The sequence below is a fragment of the Fragaria vesca genome, linkage group LG6 (assembly GCF_000184155.1).
Source record: "Fragaria vesca subsp. vesca linkage group LG6, FraVesHawaii_1.0, whole genome shotgun sequence".
NCBI classification, from domain to species: Eukaryota; Viridiplantae; Streptophyta; class Magnoliopsida; order Rosales; family Rosaceae; genus Fragaria; species Fragaria vesca.
The window spans coordinates 1,798,423-1,816,348 of NC_020496.1; the positions used below are offsets into that span (position 1 = coordinate 1,798,423).

Below are 17,926 nucleotides of genomic sequence, written 5' to 3' on the forward strand. Positions count from 1 at the left end.
ATGATGGTGATAGGTGAGTGCGCAAGTGACGAATCACGTCGTCGGTTGCAGCATGAGAGGATGAGATTATAAACAAGTAAACAGATTTTTTTTTGTTTTTGGGAGATTTTGTATGAGATATTTTGTGACTATGGGGTCTGCATTATTCACAACCCTCTATAATTCGTGTTCCCCCACGAACATATTCCACGTGTTAGAGAGAGTTGCTGCCTCCGGCCTCTTTCCCATTTTGTTTCACGTTGTGGGATGTTGCTTTGATAAATACTCGTCGTGTTTTCAGCAACATATTTCTGTGTGTTCCCGGAAAACGCGCCAAACAGGAACACAGGAGGAGGAGGAGGAGGACAATCTAAGAGATACAGAAATCATACAAAGAATTAAAGCTCTGTTCTTTGTTTCTGGGTTCCTCTGTATTTTCATGGAACATGAAGTCACCTTTTAATCATGTAAGTCTATTTTCTTTCTTCTTTGTCTTTCTTCCATGTTACAAAGTATGCAATTTATGAGTGGAAAGTGAAAGCTTTCCATGACAAAGAGAGACTTGGAATTATTCTTTGCTTCTTTGTGTAGTCTGGTTATTAGACATTGCATTCCTAGTTGGAAGCTTCTAACACAATCCAGAATCCTTGTTGTTTTGCTATTGTGGTGGAAATGGCTTTTTGTTACTTGAGATTGTAGCCTGCTTTTTTTGGGGTGAAGTTGCATTTGTTACACAAACTTAATTGAGTAAATAAATGAGTTTTTGGTGTTGTCAGATATCTCTGGGTGCAGGGCCAGGAAATGGGAGATCATACTTCATTAGGTTTCTCCCTTCAGCTTCTTTGATATTCTTAGCTCTTCTGCTGGGTAGCGCATTCATATTATCAGAATTCAATGAGGTAGACATGTATACAATTCATATGTTCTTTGTGTTGGGGGTTAGAGATTTTTTAACTCTAGTATCTAAGCTTAAATTTCATCAATTTTTACCATCTCTTTGTCTAATATGGTTTTTTTATTAATTCAATATACTGTTGCACAGAAATCATCATTTGGGAGAGTCAGAAATAGTTTGCGTAGTTCCAAATTAAAATGCAAGGTTTGTTCTCGATACGCATGCCTTTTGCTTTGTATAATGTTTTCCAAGAAAACAATCCACTGCTGTGATAGACTGATAGTCTGGGTTCACTACCTATCATTGTTTTTCTGTTTCAGAATCATAGAAGGCCATATGGAAGTGAAACATTGCCTAGAGGTATCGTCGCCAAGACTTCTAATCTGGAAATGCGGCCATTATGGACATCGCCTAACAAGGTAAGGTTTCCAATCAATGTCTGCATTTGTTTTTGTTAACTGAGAATCATAGTTATTGAGTCTTGAACGTTTTCTATCCTTGAATGAAAGTAAACACACACACACACACACACACACACACACACACACACACACTAACACACTATTATGAAGAAAATGATGAATTTGACTATGATTTTTATGCTTGTCTCCTCCCAGCCGCCTTCAAGGTTACACCAGAAAAGTGCAAATTCCTCGGTCAGCTTGTTAGCAATGGCTGTTGGGATAAAGCAGATGGATCTAGTCGGTAAAATGGTCAAAAAGGTATAAAGTAAGTCTGTAATGCATTCCACTAATGCACTTCTCAGCCCCCAGATAAATGTTTATGTTTTTTGAATCACTACTGGGTATTCATAAAAGCAATGGCTTCTTATACACCCTTATGCAGTTTCTGTCTAGTGGTTTTGTTGTGATGCTTTTCCATTATGATGGTAACCTTGATGAGTGGAAGCAATTTCAATGGAATGATCTTGTTATTCATGTTTCGGCAGTCGATCAAACAAAATGGTACACAGGTCTTATCGTCATGCTTTAATCATTTTATTTGCACTGGAAGTTGCACATTTAGATGAGTTTCCTGAGTGATATCTTTCTTGATGCCTAGGTGGTTCGCAAAGCGTTTCTTGCATCCTGATATAGTTGCTGAATATAGTTACATTTTTCTATGGGATGAGGATCTTGGAGTTGACAATTTTAATCCTCAACGGTACTGCAGCTGCATTTCCTTTTAGCAAAGTTAGGATACTTGCTTGCTTTTGAGCTATACTGTGTAACTGTGTTGCTGAAACTTTATATTGTTCTTCTTCTATGACACTTTTAGGTATGTATCCATTATTCGAAAGGAAGGGCTACATATATCACAACCGGCACTTGATTTTTCCAAGTCAGAGGTGCATCATCAAATTACTGCACGCGTGAAAGGATCAATAGTTCACAGGTCTGTTATATAACTAGCTATTACTAATTCATGACTACAGTCCTGTACTTCTGTTCATTTCAAGCAGTAGGTGACTCTAGTTACATGCTTTTGGGAAATTGTTTCTGCAGAAGGACTTACAAGCCTAATGCCAATGGGACTGGTTGCGATGAACATAGTACAGCTCCTCCTTGTACTGGGTAGAAATTTGTTTTATTTGAACAAAGTCTTGCATTTCCTGCAAAAGAATGATGGTTTTCTAGTCATAGAAGTCATCCTGCTGCTTCAGAAAACTATAATGAAATGCTGCACTGCAGGTGGATAGAAGTGATGGCTCCAGTTTTCTCTCAAGCTGCCTGGCGTTGCGTATGGTATATGATCCAGGTGCGTTACTTTTACGATTCTTGGAGCTCGAGATAGCTCTTCTAAGGGTGACAAAGATTGGACTTCTATTCCCTTGGTTTAAACCATCACCGATCTTAATTGTATATGCAGAATAATTTGATCCATGCTTGGGGACTAGATATGCAGCTTGGCTATTGTGCACAGGCAAGCTCCTTAATATATCTGTCATTCATAATTTCTTCCACTATCCAAGTATTTTGTCTTGCGTCATCTGTTTCCTAAACAAGGACCTTTTATTTTCCATTCTAATAGGGTGATCGAACGAAGAATATTGGTGTCGTAGATGCGGAGTACCTAATCCATTATGGCCGCCCTACTTTGGGAGGTCCAAACGATAATGAGGTGAAAATTGTGTTAGCCTAGCTTTGTATTAAGCTGTAAACTTTTATCTGAGACTGACTTTGATATCTTTGTATTGCAGAAATCACCTCAAGCTAGTGCAAAGGACCACAGAGTTGATGTTAGTCTCCAAACATGAATGAATCTCAGGCCACTGTTTTACATAATGTGATATGTGTTTAGTTGGACTTAATCTAAATTTGTGCAGGTGAGGAGGGAATCCTACAACGAAATGAAGATTTTCAATCGAAAATGGGAAAAAGCTGCAAAGAACGATGAGTGTTGGATTGATCCATACCCTGTTAACAGTAGCCATCACTTAGCAGTGAGTTCAGAAATTGGTGTATAGTTTGTAGCATCCGTTCATACATGCATCATACTATTCAAAGTCCAAACATACAAGTCTCTGAATGTTCTTGTTCTTGTACTGTTGTACAGGGTGGAAATGTAAATTCTATAGATTTTATATGAGAGAGAATCAGAAAGAAATCAACTTCACTTAACTTGTATACTAATAGTCCGATATATCTTGTAACATCGCATTCAGATCTCTCTGCCTAGAGACGGACCCATAGAAGCTACTGCTGTTAAATTCCATTCGTTAATGTTTTGTTTCTTGTGCTTTACTCCAGAACCATAGAAGCTACTGCTGTCAAATTGCATTCCTGAATGTAATTTTTTCTTGTGCTTTACTCTTCATCATTTCAAATTACTTGAAGAGAATTAGCATTTTGTGGTGGTAAAAACTAAAAACTAAAAACAAATAAACGTACCCCAATTTTTGTAATCTGTTCAGAACAGCTATGCTCATTTTCATGTAAGTCCTGACATGAATCATCTCTACCAAGCAATGTTCCATCCAAAACACAAACACTACCAAGATTTAGACTTTCATCTCTAACATTGTACGGTAATAAAGTACATTAATAGCATCAAGGATCTGATAAACCAAAACCACGTAACATTGCAACATTGGCTCTACCTTTTCCTAATAGGATTAGTACTAAGATCTAGTCCTGGTGTATCCTTGTCTGGCAGAGATTACTATCTTCTAATCCTTGCAGGAGAAAAGTAGATTTTTAATTAGTACCTTATATACATGTCCATTGATCGATCGCAGCAGTGGTTCAATCATGGATGAGCCGTATGATTCCAGGATTTTCAATTGGTGTGAAGTGAAGCAAACAGAATTACACGAGGGACCCTATCCGCCACCATCACAGCGCTACGCCGTGCTCATCAGAATAACACTCATCTTGCAATCTGGGGGTTTTCAGATACAGACCAAACCACCGCATTCTTTTATGTACAACTTTTGTCCAGAGGTAACTCTCATAGGGAAATCAAAGATTTGGGTCAACTTCATGTCCGCAGATGAACGAGGTAAGAGCATCATGTACTTGGTGACTGCCCTTCGTCGCATGGGCCTTCGGTTAAAAGAACTGGCAGATATAGTCAATGAAATATCTGACAAAGTTGAACCGCCCATCCACCTCCCGCAGTTGGCTGTTGATATGACCATAAGGCTTATCTGTTGTGAACTGCATGGAAGCTTTGACGGTTACGATGATATGCGCTTGTATCGCTGGGTGAAGAAATCATGGGACGACTCTAGGACCTCTTGCGTTATGCCTCCATCATCATCATCATGCGCTGTTTGTTTGGAGGACTTTGGTGGTGGTGTTGATGATAAGATGATAGCTCGTTTGCCCTGCTCGCATTATTTTCATGCTGATTGCACTGCACAGTGGGTTGTGGATCATCACACGTGTCCCTTGTGCCGAAGCCAACTGATGCCACTTCTTTCTGATGATGAAAATGAACACTTCAATCCTAACCCTAGTTAGTCCGAATGACTCGATAAATGATTCATGTCTTTGTAGAAACAGCCTTTGAGTAAGCATTTTATGGTTTCGGACAACGCGCAAACAAGAACACATGGAGGAGGAGAAAAACAAACTATAAGAGAAAGAGAGAAACAGAAATCTTACAAGAATTAAAGCTCTGATTTCTGTTTAAGGGTTCCTCTGTATTTGCATGGAACATGAAGCCACCATCCAGTCCTCCTGTAAGTCATCATGTTATGTAATTTGTCCATGTTATGTATTTTGTGAATGGAAAGTAAAAATTTTGGTGATAAAGAGAGGGACTAGAGGGACTCAGTATTATTTGCTTGTTTGTATTCTCATTATTCTTTTCTGGTTATTTTTCTGTTGTGTTGGAAATGGCTTTCTTACTTGTGATTGTAGGCATAATTGAATTCTTTGGGGTGAACTTGCAGATCTTACATATAAAAGTTAACTGAATTGAGTAAATTTGAGTTTGTGGTTGTGCCAGATATCTTTGGGTGCACAGCCAAGAAGTGGGAGATCATGCATTTGTAGGTTTCTCCCTTCAGCTTCTTTGATGGTTGTAGTCCTGCTGGGGAGTGCATTCATATTATTAAAATCCAATGAGGTAGACATGTACACCCTAACACCCGTATCCAATTTATATGTTCTGAGTGTTGATCTAAAGCTTAAATTACATCAGTTATACCATCTCATGGTCTATTCCACCCCATGGTTTTCTATTAAATCAACTCACTGTTTGCACAGAAATCATCATTTTCGACGGTCAAAAACAGTTTACGGAGAATAAATGTGAAATGCAAGGTTTGTTGTCCATGTAAATGCTTTTTGCTCTGTATATGTGTGATTTCGTTATAGTTTCATTACCTATAGTTGTTTCTCTGTTTTAGAATCACAGAAGGCCTCATGGAAGTGAACCATTGCCACTAGGTATCGTCTCTGCGACTTCTGATCTGGAAATGCTGCCATTATGGAGAACGCGTTACACGGTACGGTTTCAATCAATGTGTGTATTTGTTTTTGTTAACTGAAAATGCTAGTTATTGAGTCTTGAATAATTTCTATTCTTGAATGTAAAGTACTTACTGTTATGAAGAAAATGATGATTCTATGATTTTATGCCTGTCTCCTCCTAGCCACCTTCAAGGTTAGACAAGAAAAGTGAAAATTCCTCGGTCAGCTTATTAGCGATGGCCGTCGGGATCAAGCAGAAAGATCTAGTCGGTAAAATGGTTAAAAAGGTATAAAGTAAGTCTGTACATGAACTTCTAGCCCCCCAGATAGATATTGATATGTTTTGAATCAGTACACTGGTATTCATAAAAGCAATGACTTGTTATACACCATAATGCAGTTTATATCAAGTGGTTTCGTTGTGATGCTTTTTCATTATGATGGTAATGTTGATGAGTGGAAGCAGTTTCAATGGAATGAACTTGTTATTCATGTTTCTGCAGTCAATCAAACAAAATGGTACACAGGTCTTATCTTCATGCTTTAAATCATTTCATTTATATTAAAAGTTGCACTATTTAGATGCGTTTACTGAGTGATAGCTTTCTTGATGCCTAGGTGGTTCGCAAAGCGTTTCTTACATCCTGATATAGTTGCTGAATACAGTTACATTTTTCTATGGGATGAGGACCTTGGAGTTGACAATTTCAATCCTCAACGGTACTGTAGCTGTATTTCCTTTTCGGATACTTACTGGTATTTGAACTACAGTATAACAATGTTGCTCAAACTTTCCATTGTTCTTCTTCTATGGAACTTTTAGATATGTGTCCATTATTCGAAAGGAAGGGCTTGAAATATCACAACCAGCTCTTGATTCTACCAAGTCAGAGGTGCATCATCTAATTACTGCTCGCGTTAAAGGATCAATAGTGCACAGGTCTGTTATGTAACTAGCTATTACTAATTCATGTCTACAGTCCTGTGCTTCTGTTAATTTCAAGCCTCAATTCAAGCAGTTAGTGACTCTAGTTACATGCTTTTGGCAATTGTTTCTGCAGAAGGACTTACAAGCCTAATGCCAATGGGACTGGTTGTGATGAAAACAGTACAGTTCCTCCTTGTACCGGGTAGAGATTTGTTTCATCTAAACTAATTTATGTATTTCCTGCAAAAGGATGATGGTTTTCACTTTTCTAGTTATAGAAGTCATCCTGCTTCAGGAAACTAGAATGAAATGCTGCATTGCAGGTGGATAGAAGTAATGGCTCCAGTTTTCTCTCGAGCTGCCTGGCGTTGCGTATGGTATATGATCCAGGTGTGTTACTTCTACCAATCCTGGAGCTGAAGTTAGCTCTTCTAAGCCTGACAAAGATTGGACTTCTTATTCCCATGATCGTCAACCAATCTTAATTTGTTACTTGTGTATATGCAGAATAAGTTTATCCATGCATGGGGACTAGATATGCAGCTTGGCTATTGTGCCCAGGCAAGCTTTTGCTATACTATCTAAGTATTTCCTCTGGCCTCTTCGACCTGTTTCCTAAACAGGACCTTTTGTTTTCCATTCTAATAGGGTGATCGAACGAAGAAGATTGGTGTTGTCGATGCCGAGTACCTAATCCATTACGGCTGCCCTACTTTGGGCGGTCCGGACAAAAATGAGGTGAAAATTGCCTAGCTCTGTAGTGATCGAGCTGTAAACTTTTGTCCCAGGCTGACTCGTTGATGGCTTTGTATTGCAGAGATCACCTCAATCTAGTGCAAAGGACCATAGAGTTGATGTTAGTCTCCATACCTGAATGATTCTCAGGCTACTGTTTTGACATAATGTGATAGTTGTTTAGTTGGACTTCAAATCTAAATTCGTGCAGGTGAGGAGGGAATCCTACAACGAAATGAAGATGTTCAGACGAAAATGGGAAACAGCTGCTAAGAATGATGATTGTTGGATTGATCCATACCCTGTTAATAGTAGCCGGCACTAAGCAGTGATGTCCAGAAGTTGGTGTTGAATTTGTTGATGAATCGATGATGGACCAAATAAATGTCCGGCACAATAATACCACCACCACCTTCACTCTTTCAGGAAGATATAAGTATATGGTTCAACTTAACCAGTGCTTCAGAAAGCAAATTAAACATGGTGCTGCAATTAGATAAATCACAACGCTCACAGTTGCAGTGTAAATGCAGATGGGGCCTCTGGTGCTAGTACTACAAAACTAATTGTGCAGGAATGGGGACTTGGGGGACTCTGCCTACCAATGAATATCTAAAACCCCACAGCATTATCCTTACATGTTGTACAATATGTCATGCTTGCGGAAACGGAAACCAATAGCACAGATGGTTACGTTTTGAGTCAACATCGTCACTTCTTTGAAGATGTTTTGGTGAAAATTTTGGCATATATTCATAGGTGAATTCTGGAATGTACGCAGTGCTCCGAGTACTGCGGCTGTCTGAAGCACGTGTCGAGCAGCGGTTAGAGAAGCTTCTGTATCCAAAAAGCGCATGATGTGCACGACTCTTGGTAATTCTCCCTCCGCGATCGACAAAAGAGAGCAGAGATGACAATACCAGATCGGCGACCAACAACATGACTACGCCGGTGCCCATAAGTCGCAGATTGGTGAATGAGATCTGAAGAAGACCGATCCGATTTATGCTCGAATGGGAGATCGATCAGAACGGATTCGACACGGCTCGTTTCCAGATATACGAAAACAACACAACGGAATAAGAATGATCTCAACACGCCGCCGCCCAAACGGATATCGACCCGATATGAAAACGTCGCCATCGCACAGGCCAGATCGATCCCCAGAAAAACCAGACGACCAGAGAAGCAGAGAGAGGAAATTAGTTTCTCGCACTTCCTCACTACCTCTGAGGATTAAAACTTATACGAAACAAAAAAAAAAGCCCTGCTCTCCACGTCCACGCGAGACGCGCCAAGCGCGCATTCCTCTTATCCAAAGTAAAAATTTGTAATTTCACCGCTTGACCACGTCAGCAGACAGCCGCAGTACTCGGAGCACTGCGTACACAACAGACGTCCCCATATTCATAAAACATGAAATATTGTACCCACCATAGTCAAATCAGAAGAACTCAACACAAAAGAAAAGGGGGAAAGGACAGGGAAAAAGGAAAACTGTTATTATGAAGTGATGGGTTTTACATACAGGTTTACAGCTCACTCCCTACTATATAGTATATAGTAACACAACAACACTTTTTTCTCATCCTAACTTCAAGTCATGGTCAAAATAGAAACTCTGCAACTGGTTCACACAGAGAATCAATACCGAGGAAGTGAACACAGTTGAAGTTCATTTGGTTGCTTAATGCCCAATATTTCCAATTGGTTTACTCCCTTAATTTTCACTATCTTAAGCATGAAAAAGACAAATGTGAATGTACAAGTCATGCAACTATTATAACATCATCCAAACATGATAACTGAAGCACTAATCAGCTATACCAAATGAACATCACATATAATATGCAACAGGCAAAATGGCATAGAAACTTTGTTATGTGATGCATTTCAAAAGATGTCTACAGTGACCTCACTTGGACAAAGGGCAGTTCACAGGAAATTAAGGGCATGATGTAAACAACCACAATGTGGTTGTCAATCAAGAGCACATGGGTTGTTGGCTACTTCGTTTGTTGCACATAGACATAGTAATCAACAGCACAAACAGAGGTCCATGAGATTCCCCCTAAACAATCACTCCTATCAAGATACTAATCTCAGAGGCGGCTCTAAGCCCACCTAATAGTACTTCAATCTCTATAATACTAGAAGCAACTTCCATCCAAAACACAAACAATACCAATATATAGATTTCTATCTCTAACAATCTACAACTCTCATATGAATAAACCAGGAAACCCCCAAAATAATGAAGTAAGCATTAATAGCCATCAAGGAGCTGAGAACCAGCATAGCAACTCAGGGGCCAAGGCTTCACTGTCCTTGCCCAACTTCCAGCTACCTTAATAATAAGGGTTGGCTGCACCTGCATGCATTGATATCATCACACTAACTCATCCACCTACACTTAAAAAAATAATTCCATCTACTTAGGGCTACTCCGCCTCCAACAATTAGCAATCTCATCTCCCACAGTCTCACTCCACCAATTAGGGTACCCCAATGATCAACTTTTTTCGACCAAAAAAAAAAAATGATCAACTTTGAGGACCATTCATATCAGCCATGACAGATCTAGCAAGTTAGTTTCTCTAAACACTCTAAACATTATCAAAAGATAAGATCAGATCAGAGATAAGTTAGTGGACGCAGCAGAAGCATAGTGGCAGCAATGAAGTACCAATTCCCATTGAAACATAACATAAAACTCTATCTATTTCAATATGCTCCCATCCCACCATAGCAAATTAATAATTAAGCATGCAAAGTATGCAACAGCACAAGAGTATTAATAATTATAGAGAACTTGAATCTTGATCCTTGTTATGAGTGTCACAGAAGCTCTATTAAGCACTTGTATTAATATAATCTTTTGAACGAACAATAAAATATCATAGCATCCCCAATAGCTCCATTAACAAATGACAATGTTTCCCCAAATACTCCAGAATTATCCTAATCTTGGGAATGTGCTATCTCCAGACTCCAGGCATTGCTTATTCCACCAAAAAAAAAATCTGGACAAAAAAAACCCACTAGATATAGGAAAAAAGCTAACCTGGAAATAACACCCCACGAGATATAAAACACTAAGATTATAAAACTTATAAACAAAGAAATAGAGAACAGATATTCTTTTCCATCCAGACCCCCAGCAGCAAAATCAAGATTTCCCAAACAAAACAATATAAATTATAAATTTTATATAAAAGAAAATATAGAGAAAGAGAGTTAGTAATGGCATCCAAAGCAATTACAGGTCTTGGGAGTGAAAGAACAGAAACCAAAGGGCCTGTTGGGAATGTTGCAATTGATTGCATAGCAACAAGGAGAAGGCAAGCAAAGACCTTTAGCTCCTCCACAGCAAGTACACAGTGCACAAATCTGAAAGCTCCCCAACCTCCTCCTAGTCTCATTCATCACCAAAGTCTTCAACTTTTCAGGTTCTATCAGTGGCACAAATGGTGGTTCATCCACTTTCTCAGACCCATTTGCCTGAAAAACCAAAACACACAAACATTGAAAACCCAGAAAGGAAAAACTATGAACAGTTTGATTGACATGAAAGAGTAAATGGATCTAAAGATGGGGCCTTGAAGAGAAACACTCACATGAGTTGAGCTTGGTTCAGTGCTAATGACCTCAGTAGCCAAAAAGAGCAGCAATATGAGGGAGAGGAAGATGACCCCATAAGAAGAAGGCATCATGGTTTCTTGAGATGGGGGTAGTGCTCTTTACTTTGGTTTGAGTTTTGAGAGACAAAAGTCTAATGGGAATCTGGAAAAAAAAGAGTGAGCTGTGAAGTGGGTCACTACTCTACTGGGTCTTCATCTCTCTCTTTTTTTCTTGAGAGGCTTTGATTTGGTGTATCATGAAATGTTTAAATTGAGGGTTTTAATGGGGTATGAGCTGCTTAAATTGACAGGTCCCAAATGGGTTTGCAGAAAATGAAGGCTGAAAGGAGAGTGGTTTTGGGTTTGTGAAGGGTGGAGGGTTTTGTTGAAGCTAGAGACTACAGTGGTCTCAAAGGCTAGAGACTACTGGAGTGGTGGTGGTGGGCATAGAGGTATAGAAACCCCTTCTATCTGTGTGAATGTCATTATGTGAAGCACTACAGTTGTCTACACCTCTCTAGTAATTTCAGATGATTTCTGCCACGTGGCAATTAGACTGGGATAGTGATTCACAGATTCAATATTTGATTCCTTTGATTGAATCACACGGTTCTCTCACTAATCTGCGTTGGGGATTATGTCAAATCATATTTCCTTCTTTGTAACCATACAAAAAATTGATCAGAATTTAACTTCATTCATACGAGAGTTCCGCACCTAGGCTTTTACTGCCTTGACAACATGGAGTTGTTAACAATTGATTTGTTTATACTTGTAATCTTGTTGATGTAAACCTTCCTAAACAAGAATGTAAAATTATATCGACAAAAAAAGAATCTTGAAATTACATCTCTAGATATCACAAAGAAAGAATCTTGAAATTACATCTCTAAATGAATATAAAAAGTTACTTATTGTCTAATCAATCTAATGTGCGATCCAATTTGATTTTCTTTATGTTGAATCCAGAAAAAACGCAGGAATCATAATGGTTCTTTTTATTTTAATACTCACCCTAATAAGTAAAATATATCTAATTATAGCTTTTCAGAACAAATGTAATTCCGGTGTTAGACCTTGAGCGGAGGCTTCCATTTGCTTTTGAATGCTTTGGTGATGAAAATGACTTGTTTAAGTGCTTGCCAAAGACTCAAAGTTGTTGAAGACTTGAAGGCTTACTTGAAAGTTGAAACACTGACAATGAGCGATACAACTATGCTGGGAAGATGATTATACCTCTTTCCGCTTTTTGACTAGGAAACAGCAGCATGGTGTCCTTATGTGGTAACAAGATTGTGTATATCACTGAAGATTCTTATGGCTACAAACAAGTCTAACTGTGACTGACTACACTCCTGCAAGTATAGAATTCCTGACATTCAATCTCTGAGGCACAGAAAGCTTTATACTCAGATCCTAATTGTGGCATATACAAGTACATTCTAGGAGAATCAATTCAGGATGTGCATCTATGTAGAAAAAGGAACGGTCGCATACTAAAGAGACAACAAAAGCATGCAGAGAACTATCCAAACATGAGTCACAATAGTGAAGAACCTTAAAAGTGAGAGGGAGGCCATTATATTGCAAAAAAGAAGTGCTTTACATATTATACTGGGGCAAACTAAATCACCAAAGTCAGAAAATTGGGATTTGGGAAGGAGAGAATGTTCACATTGGGTTTTTTCCAAATGTGACAGTATTTGCAGACTTTTATACAATGCAAAGCATCAATGTGAAATTCAGAAGGTTGAGTCTGTCAGCTGAATTCATTATATCAGGACATAATCAACTTGACATGATTTCTGTAAACCTCCCAGAAATTGGAAATGAATTTACAGATAAACTCTTGTTTATCATCCCCCAATGACTGTTAAATTTAGATCGGCTCGTTTTGTTTATGAGCAGCTTTCATTCCTCTGTGTCAATATTTTCTTCTGCAGAAGGCATCTGCCTAGGCTCTGATAGTGAAAGCCTCCTAGGCTTTGCTGATCCTGCTTCAACTAGACCTTCTGATGATAAATTTAATGAAGTGGTGCCTGATGTCGACCCCAACAACCGGCGCACAGGGCTCTCAGCTGAAGATGATGCAGCAAGGTTATAAGTGAAGATACCCATAGGGTGGTCAAACTTGCAACTCGGACCAAACTTACAGATACCATAACGAGAATAAAAGATGCACAAAGGTTCTCCCTGTTGATAACCATACCTCAAAGTTAGAAGATACTTATCATTTAGCTATAACCAAAACTATCAACAGAAATGACTCACCGGTCGCAAAGGAAGGCCTATTGGACTCAAAACACAATCTGGAGCAGGAATTAATCGCTCCCTAGGATGATGGAACCTACAAACTGCACCAAACTTACAATCACCTGTCTTCATGTAAAACTGGCACTCTGGTTGACCAGGTCTCTCAGGAAATACATTTTCCCTCGGCAATGCATAGAACCCTACAGGAATGGAACCAGACCGGTATGGAGAATAGGCTCCTTGAGATCCTAAATTTTCCGGTTCACGTTGGCGTGAAGTTCCATAAACCTGACTGTTTCCTACTGTTTGCTGTTGCCCCTCTGAAGTTGAAATGGAGCCAACCTGGCCCTGGAAAAATTACCATTCTATAAGCACGTTTCATATTCTCAGTGCTCATAAAATAGTGAACTTAAGACTTGTGCTTAAGGTCTCTAAAATAAAATGTGACAAAAAGAACGCAGACTGTTCTGTTCAGAGACGAACAATAGCTAATTGCATCCTGACTTGCTAATAGACACTATAACAACTGCATCATAGCATTTTGCACCAAAGGGTAAGATAAGATAAAGCTTACACTGTATGCGCTCCATCCTGGGACTGATACCACTCCTTGAGGAACAATAACAGGAGCATAACTTGATGGACCTTGCCAGCGTGGACTGGGAATAAAAGATGCTCTTGACCAGTTTGTTACTCCTCCCGGGTATGACTGTTGACCAGGCGTAGTTGGAGATTGGACAGTAGGATATACAGGAGAACCGCTCAATGAAACCATCATATTAGTAGGTGGTGGATGGTGGTATTTACAAGTGCTTGCGAACTTGCATTGCCCAGTTCGTAAATAATAAGCACATTCAATCTCATTCTGCAAACAAGAAAGAGCAAATAATGTTAAGATAACTATCATTTGGACTAAGACGAGGCTCATACACACCCAGTTAAGTGATGGTCATTGCATTTCTATAAGATGCATGAACACATGAACAATAATATTTTAAATATGCAGCTGATACAGAAACCCCCTCGCCTCCAATGTCCAAACACAACATGATGGAAAAGGGGTACACTCCTTATTAATACATAATAGTTTTGTTCTAGCATATATATGATTCTTATATCATAATTTTGTGTCTACTACCTCCAAAATCTACCATGTTTTTTGTCCCTACTTCTCCCAGAGAACCTAATCAAGTATTTAGCATTCAAGTTAGGCAAAGAACCTTTGCTTCTTACTAAAATGATGAAAATGTGCAACAACCAATTCAAGTGACAATGAGTAAGAGGTTAACAGAAGATCCAACCGGTCGAAGTGGATAGCCTAAGATATTTAAGGCAACTCTTCCAGCAATTCCTGCCTTGTCTCTAGGATGGTGAAACTTGCATGTTGCTCCAAACTTGCAAGTTCCTGTCTTCAGGTAGTACTGGAGGGCAGTTCAACCAACATATTAGCATGTCAAACCCAAGAAAATGAGAAAGCAAATAATCAGTATACTGCACAAGCCGCATGTCACTACAGAACTTTCACGAAGATACATGCCTGGCATTCAGGTTGTCCAACTCTTTCTGGGAACTCCCCCTTCATTCTTGCGGTGGCAATAGCCTGGCAATAAACAGACATTGTTATATATATAATTTTAAATGAGTATTTCATCAAAATTATCAATATTAGAACCAAGCTTCAATACGAAAGGCTTGACATGGTTAACATACATCAGTACATCTGTCTACAAGAACAATCTACCTAAGGAAGCAACTATGGGAGGGGAACAAGGGAAGTGTCAGGAACATGTTTACTAAGGACACATACTTATGTTCATTGGTTCTTGAGTCAATATTAGCAAACATACTAAGAGGAAATAAATGAAATAAAATAAAGAACAGTAAAAACCTTGACAAAGAAGCAACTACTTTCAAATTGATTGTATCAAGATATGACATCACTCTTGGCTCATAAAAATGCTACAACTTACCAGCTTTCGGTTAGGGGGATGATTGAAGCGACATGTTGCCCCAAATCTACAGAGGCCTGTTCTGATGTAATAAGAACAATCTGGTTCTCCGGCTCGCTCAGGATAAGGTCCAGGTTCCATAGTTTCACTTGATCTCAAATTCATTTGCCACATTGCATCTGAAATAACATTGTGTAAGTTAATAACAATGTACGCTACACACTAATCAAGAATCAAAGGGAAGGAATATTTTCAAAAAAAGTTGCTTCCCTCCTGCATTGTGTGCTATCCTACTCCCACCCTTACAAAAAGACACAAAGTAAAGAAAGATACTGAGGCTTAAACCTGCAGCCTGAAATTCACTGCTTGCAGCTTAATTAAGAACCTTGCCGAAGCTTATACATTTGGAAAATGCAATGACGAAAATCTTGTAAGCGCATCAATCCCTCACTTTCAATCTTAAGTATTTCGAAACTTACCAGATAAGTTTTTGCATTAATAACAACTCAAGTTCTATACATAGCAAGTAATTGAACACTAAAATCATCCGAAACACGACAGAAACAGCATTGAAGAAACAGGACAACAATTTTTTTTCTAAAAAAAATATTATAATAATATAAAACAGAAAGAAGAAGAAGAAGAAGAAGAAGAAGAAGAAGAAGAAGAAGACGGTTTTGGTCAAAACCAAAGAATCATGCAAATTTTGCAGCGCCGGGAATCGGAAGCGGTAAAACGGAGGAAGATTCAAGAGCAAAGGAAAAGATGGAGGGAAAGGGCAGAAAGGACAATTCACATCGCAGCATCATCATAGATTGAAAAACAAGCAACCAAACAATGGGAAAGCAGAAACAGAGAGACACAAAGGAGCAAACGTTGTTAGAAGAACAAATGTACGAACAAGAAGAGAGAGATAGAGAGAGACAAAACCTTGTGGTGACAGGGAGGGAGCTTCGTCGGTCACCGGCGGGGCGGCAGAAGCACGGGACATTGGAATTCCGGCATCGAAGTCCATGATTGGTTTGGTCGGGTCAGTGAGTCACCGAGCCGTCACTGAAACAAAGCCTCTCACCAGAATTCCCATTCATTCATAATTCACTCTCACCCTCGCTCAACCACCACCTACCTGTCACTCTAGAGCCGATCAAACACTATCTCTCTCGAACCGAATTCCCAACCAAACCAAACAACGCAGAAAAACCGAACACCAACACAACAGTTTCCAACCTCAGAAACACAGAGCTCTTGTTTTAGAGAGAGAAAGTGCCTTGAGAATTTTTAGAGAGAGAGAAGAGAGAAAAGAAAGAGAGGAGCGGTGTGTTCTCCTCTCCACAAAAACGAGGGGAGAGGAATAAAAACCAACCATCTCTCAACCAGACAGCTTTTTTCACCCGCGTTTTGGAAATAAACGGACCCAACTGACTCTCCCACCCGCGCGAATACGCCTTCCACCATACTCGCGCCCTCTGCGCCACGCGTGCTCCCTCTGCCACACCTTTTCGCTCTGCCACTTGCTACTTTAGCTTTTTCTGCCCGACGTCAATGCCTAAACTAATTTTTAAATGACACGTGGGCGACGTGGGAAGCGAGTAGCTACTGCTCCCGGGGGATGCGACTGAGCTCTTCACCAAACCGGGTACCAGAAACTCGGACCGCTTCGTATAACTGCTTTTACTATTTCCAGCTGATTTCTTTATATTTTCCAGTAACTTCTCTCTTATTTTTTTTTCTTTTAAATTCAATCTGTATTTCTTGTTAATTTGCAGAAACATAATCTGGGGGAGTGCTGCATTGTGAGACTGAGACGTTCTAAGATGTATTGTGCAGGCATTCGTCGGAAGTTTATTCCAAGACTCTAAGCAACATGCTTAGAATAAAGAGTGTTAAGCAATGCAACTATAGTTGACGCATGAGTGCACTAATTTAGTCTTTAATTCAATAATTTATTGTGGCATGATACTATGATGAATTTGAGTTGACAATTTACTTTTTACATATAGCTTAAAAAAAATTAATAAATACCATTAATTAAAGACATTTTAGTATGTGGTTACGATATTAAAGTCGGAATAAACGCTTGACACACTTACATCACACACGATGTAACACATGAATATTAATTAGATCGAGGATTGTACCCTATAACCAAATTGACAGTCTTTAAGTGGGGCAATTGGGGCAATTTGATCAAGGATTATAAAGGGATAACCACATTGTGTGGTCTTAAATGAGGTGATGAGATCGAGGATTGCAAAGGATAAACGAATTGTGTAATGTGAAACGTGGCGATTGTATCAGAAATTATAACGGAAATATGAAATGAATAATTTAATGTTGTGACGACTGCATGAAAATTGTAACGTATACACAACTTGTGTGCTACACATATGATGGTCGGACGAATGTGTACCAAAATGAAGTAAATTGTGTGGTAAAAAAACTTAACTAATCTTACTAAGTTACTTTTAAATGTCGCTTAATGTTGTCGGTAATATGATTTGTCGGTAGTGTGAATACGTACAACCAAAGAGAAGCTCATTATGACTAAAATTAAATCGAGAAAAAGAAAATATAATGAAAATGCGATGGTATTTGATCAATTATAGTGACATCACAAGAAGAGAAAAAAAAGGCAGCCATCCAAA

The 17,926-nt window shown here is 39.0% G+C and overlaps 4 protein-coding genes across 4 annotated transcripts; 2 read left to right on the plus strand and 2 right to left on the minus strand.

The window, feature by feature from the left end:
- The first annotated feature begins 346 nt into the window (after positions 1-346).
- LOC101307034 lies at positions 347-3,463 on the plus strand. The gene is made up of 15 exons (XM_004304765.1): positions 347-446; positions 756-878; positions 1,022-1,078; positions 1,195-1,293; positions 1,492-1,596; positions 1,721-1,839; positions 1,937-2,038; positions 2,153-2,269; positions 2,380-2,448; positions 2,566-2,632; positions 2,744-2,797; positions 2,906-2,995; positions 3,075-3,113; positions 3,201-3,317; positions 3,431-3,463. Exons 1-15 carry the CDS (start codon positions 426-428, stop codon positions 3,461-3,463), a joined length of 1,212 nt encoding a protein of 403 aa, XP_004304813.1. The 5' UTR covers positions 347-425.
- A 1,573-nt stretch (positions 3,464-5,036) lies between these two features.
- LOC101307323 lies at positions 5,037-7,784 on the plus strand. Its single transcript, XM_004304766.1, has 14 exons — positions 5,037-5,060; positions 5,330-5,449; positions 5,590-5,646; positions 5,733-5,823; positions 5,995-6,083; positions 6,197-6,315; positions 6,415-6,516; positions 6,620-6,736; positions 6,858-6,926; positions 7,048-7,114; positions 7,232-7,285; positions 7,373-7,462; positions 7,542-7,580; positions 7,671-7,784. The coding sequence occupies exons 1-14, from the start codon at positions 5,037-5,039 to the stop codon at positions 7,782-7,784; spliced, it is 1,152 nt and encodes a 383-aa protein (XP_004304814.1).
- Positions 7,785-10,487: 2,703 nt separating this feature from the next.
- LOC101312646 lies at positions 10,488-11,221 on the minus strand. The gene is made up of 2 exons (XM_004302110.1): positions 11,077-11,221; positions 10,488-10,960 (listed from the first exon to the last, which is right to left on the minus strand). Exons 1-2 carry the CDS (start codon positions 11,170-11,172, stop codon positions 10,697-10,699), a joined length of 360 nt encoding a protein of 119 aa, XP_004302158.1. The 5' UTR covers positions 11,173-11,221; the 3' UTR covers positions 10,488-10,696.
- Positions 11,222-12,629: 1,408 nt separating this feature from the next.
- LOC101311772 (zinc finger CCCH domain-containing protein ZFN-like) lies at positions 12,630-16,586 on the minus strand. The gene is made up of 7 exons (XM_004302107.1): positions 16,212-16,586; positions 15,303-15,460; positions 14,870-14,932; positions 14,634-14,753; positions 13,907-14,197; positions 13,351-13,680; positions 12,630-13,272 (listed from the first exon to the last, which is right to left on the minus strand). The coding sequence occupies exons 1-7, from the start codon at positions 16,294-16,296 to the stop codon at positions 12,991-12,993; spliced, it is 1,329 nt and encodes a 442-aa protein (XP_004302155.1). The 5' UTR covers positions 16,297-16,586; the 3' UTR covers positions 12,630-12,990.
- Positions 16,587-17,926: the final 1,340 nt, after the last annotated feature.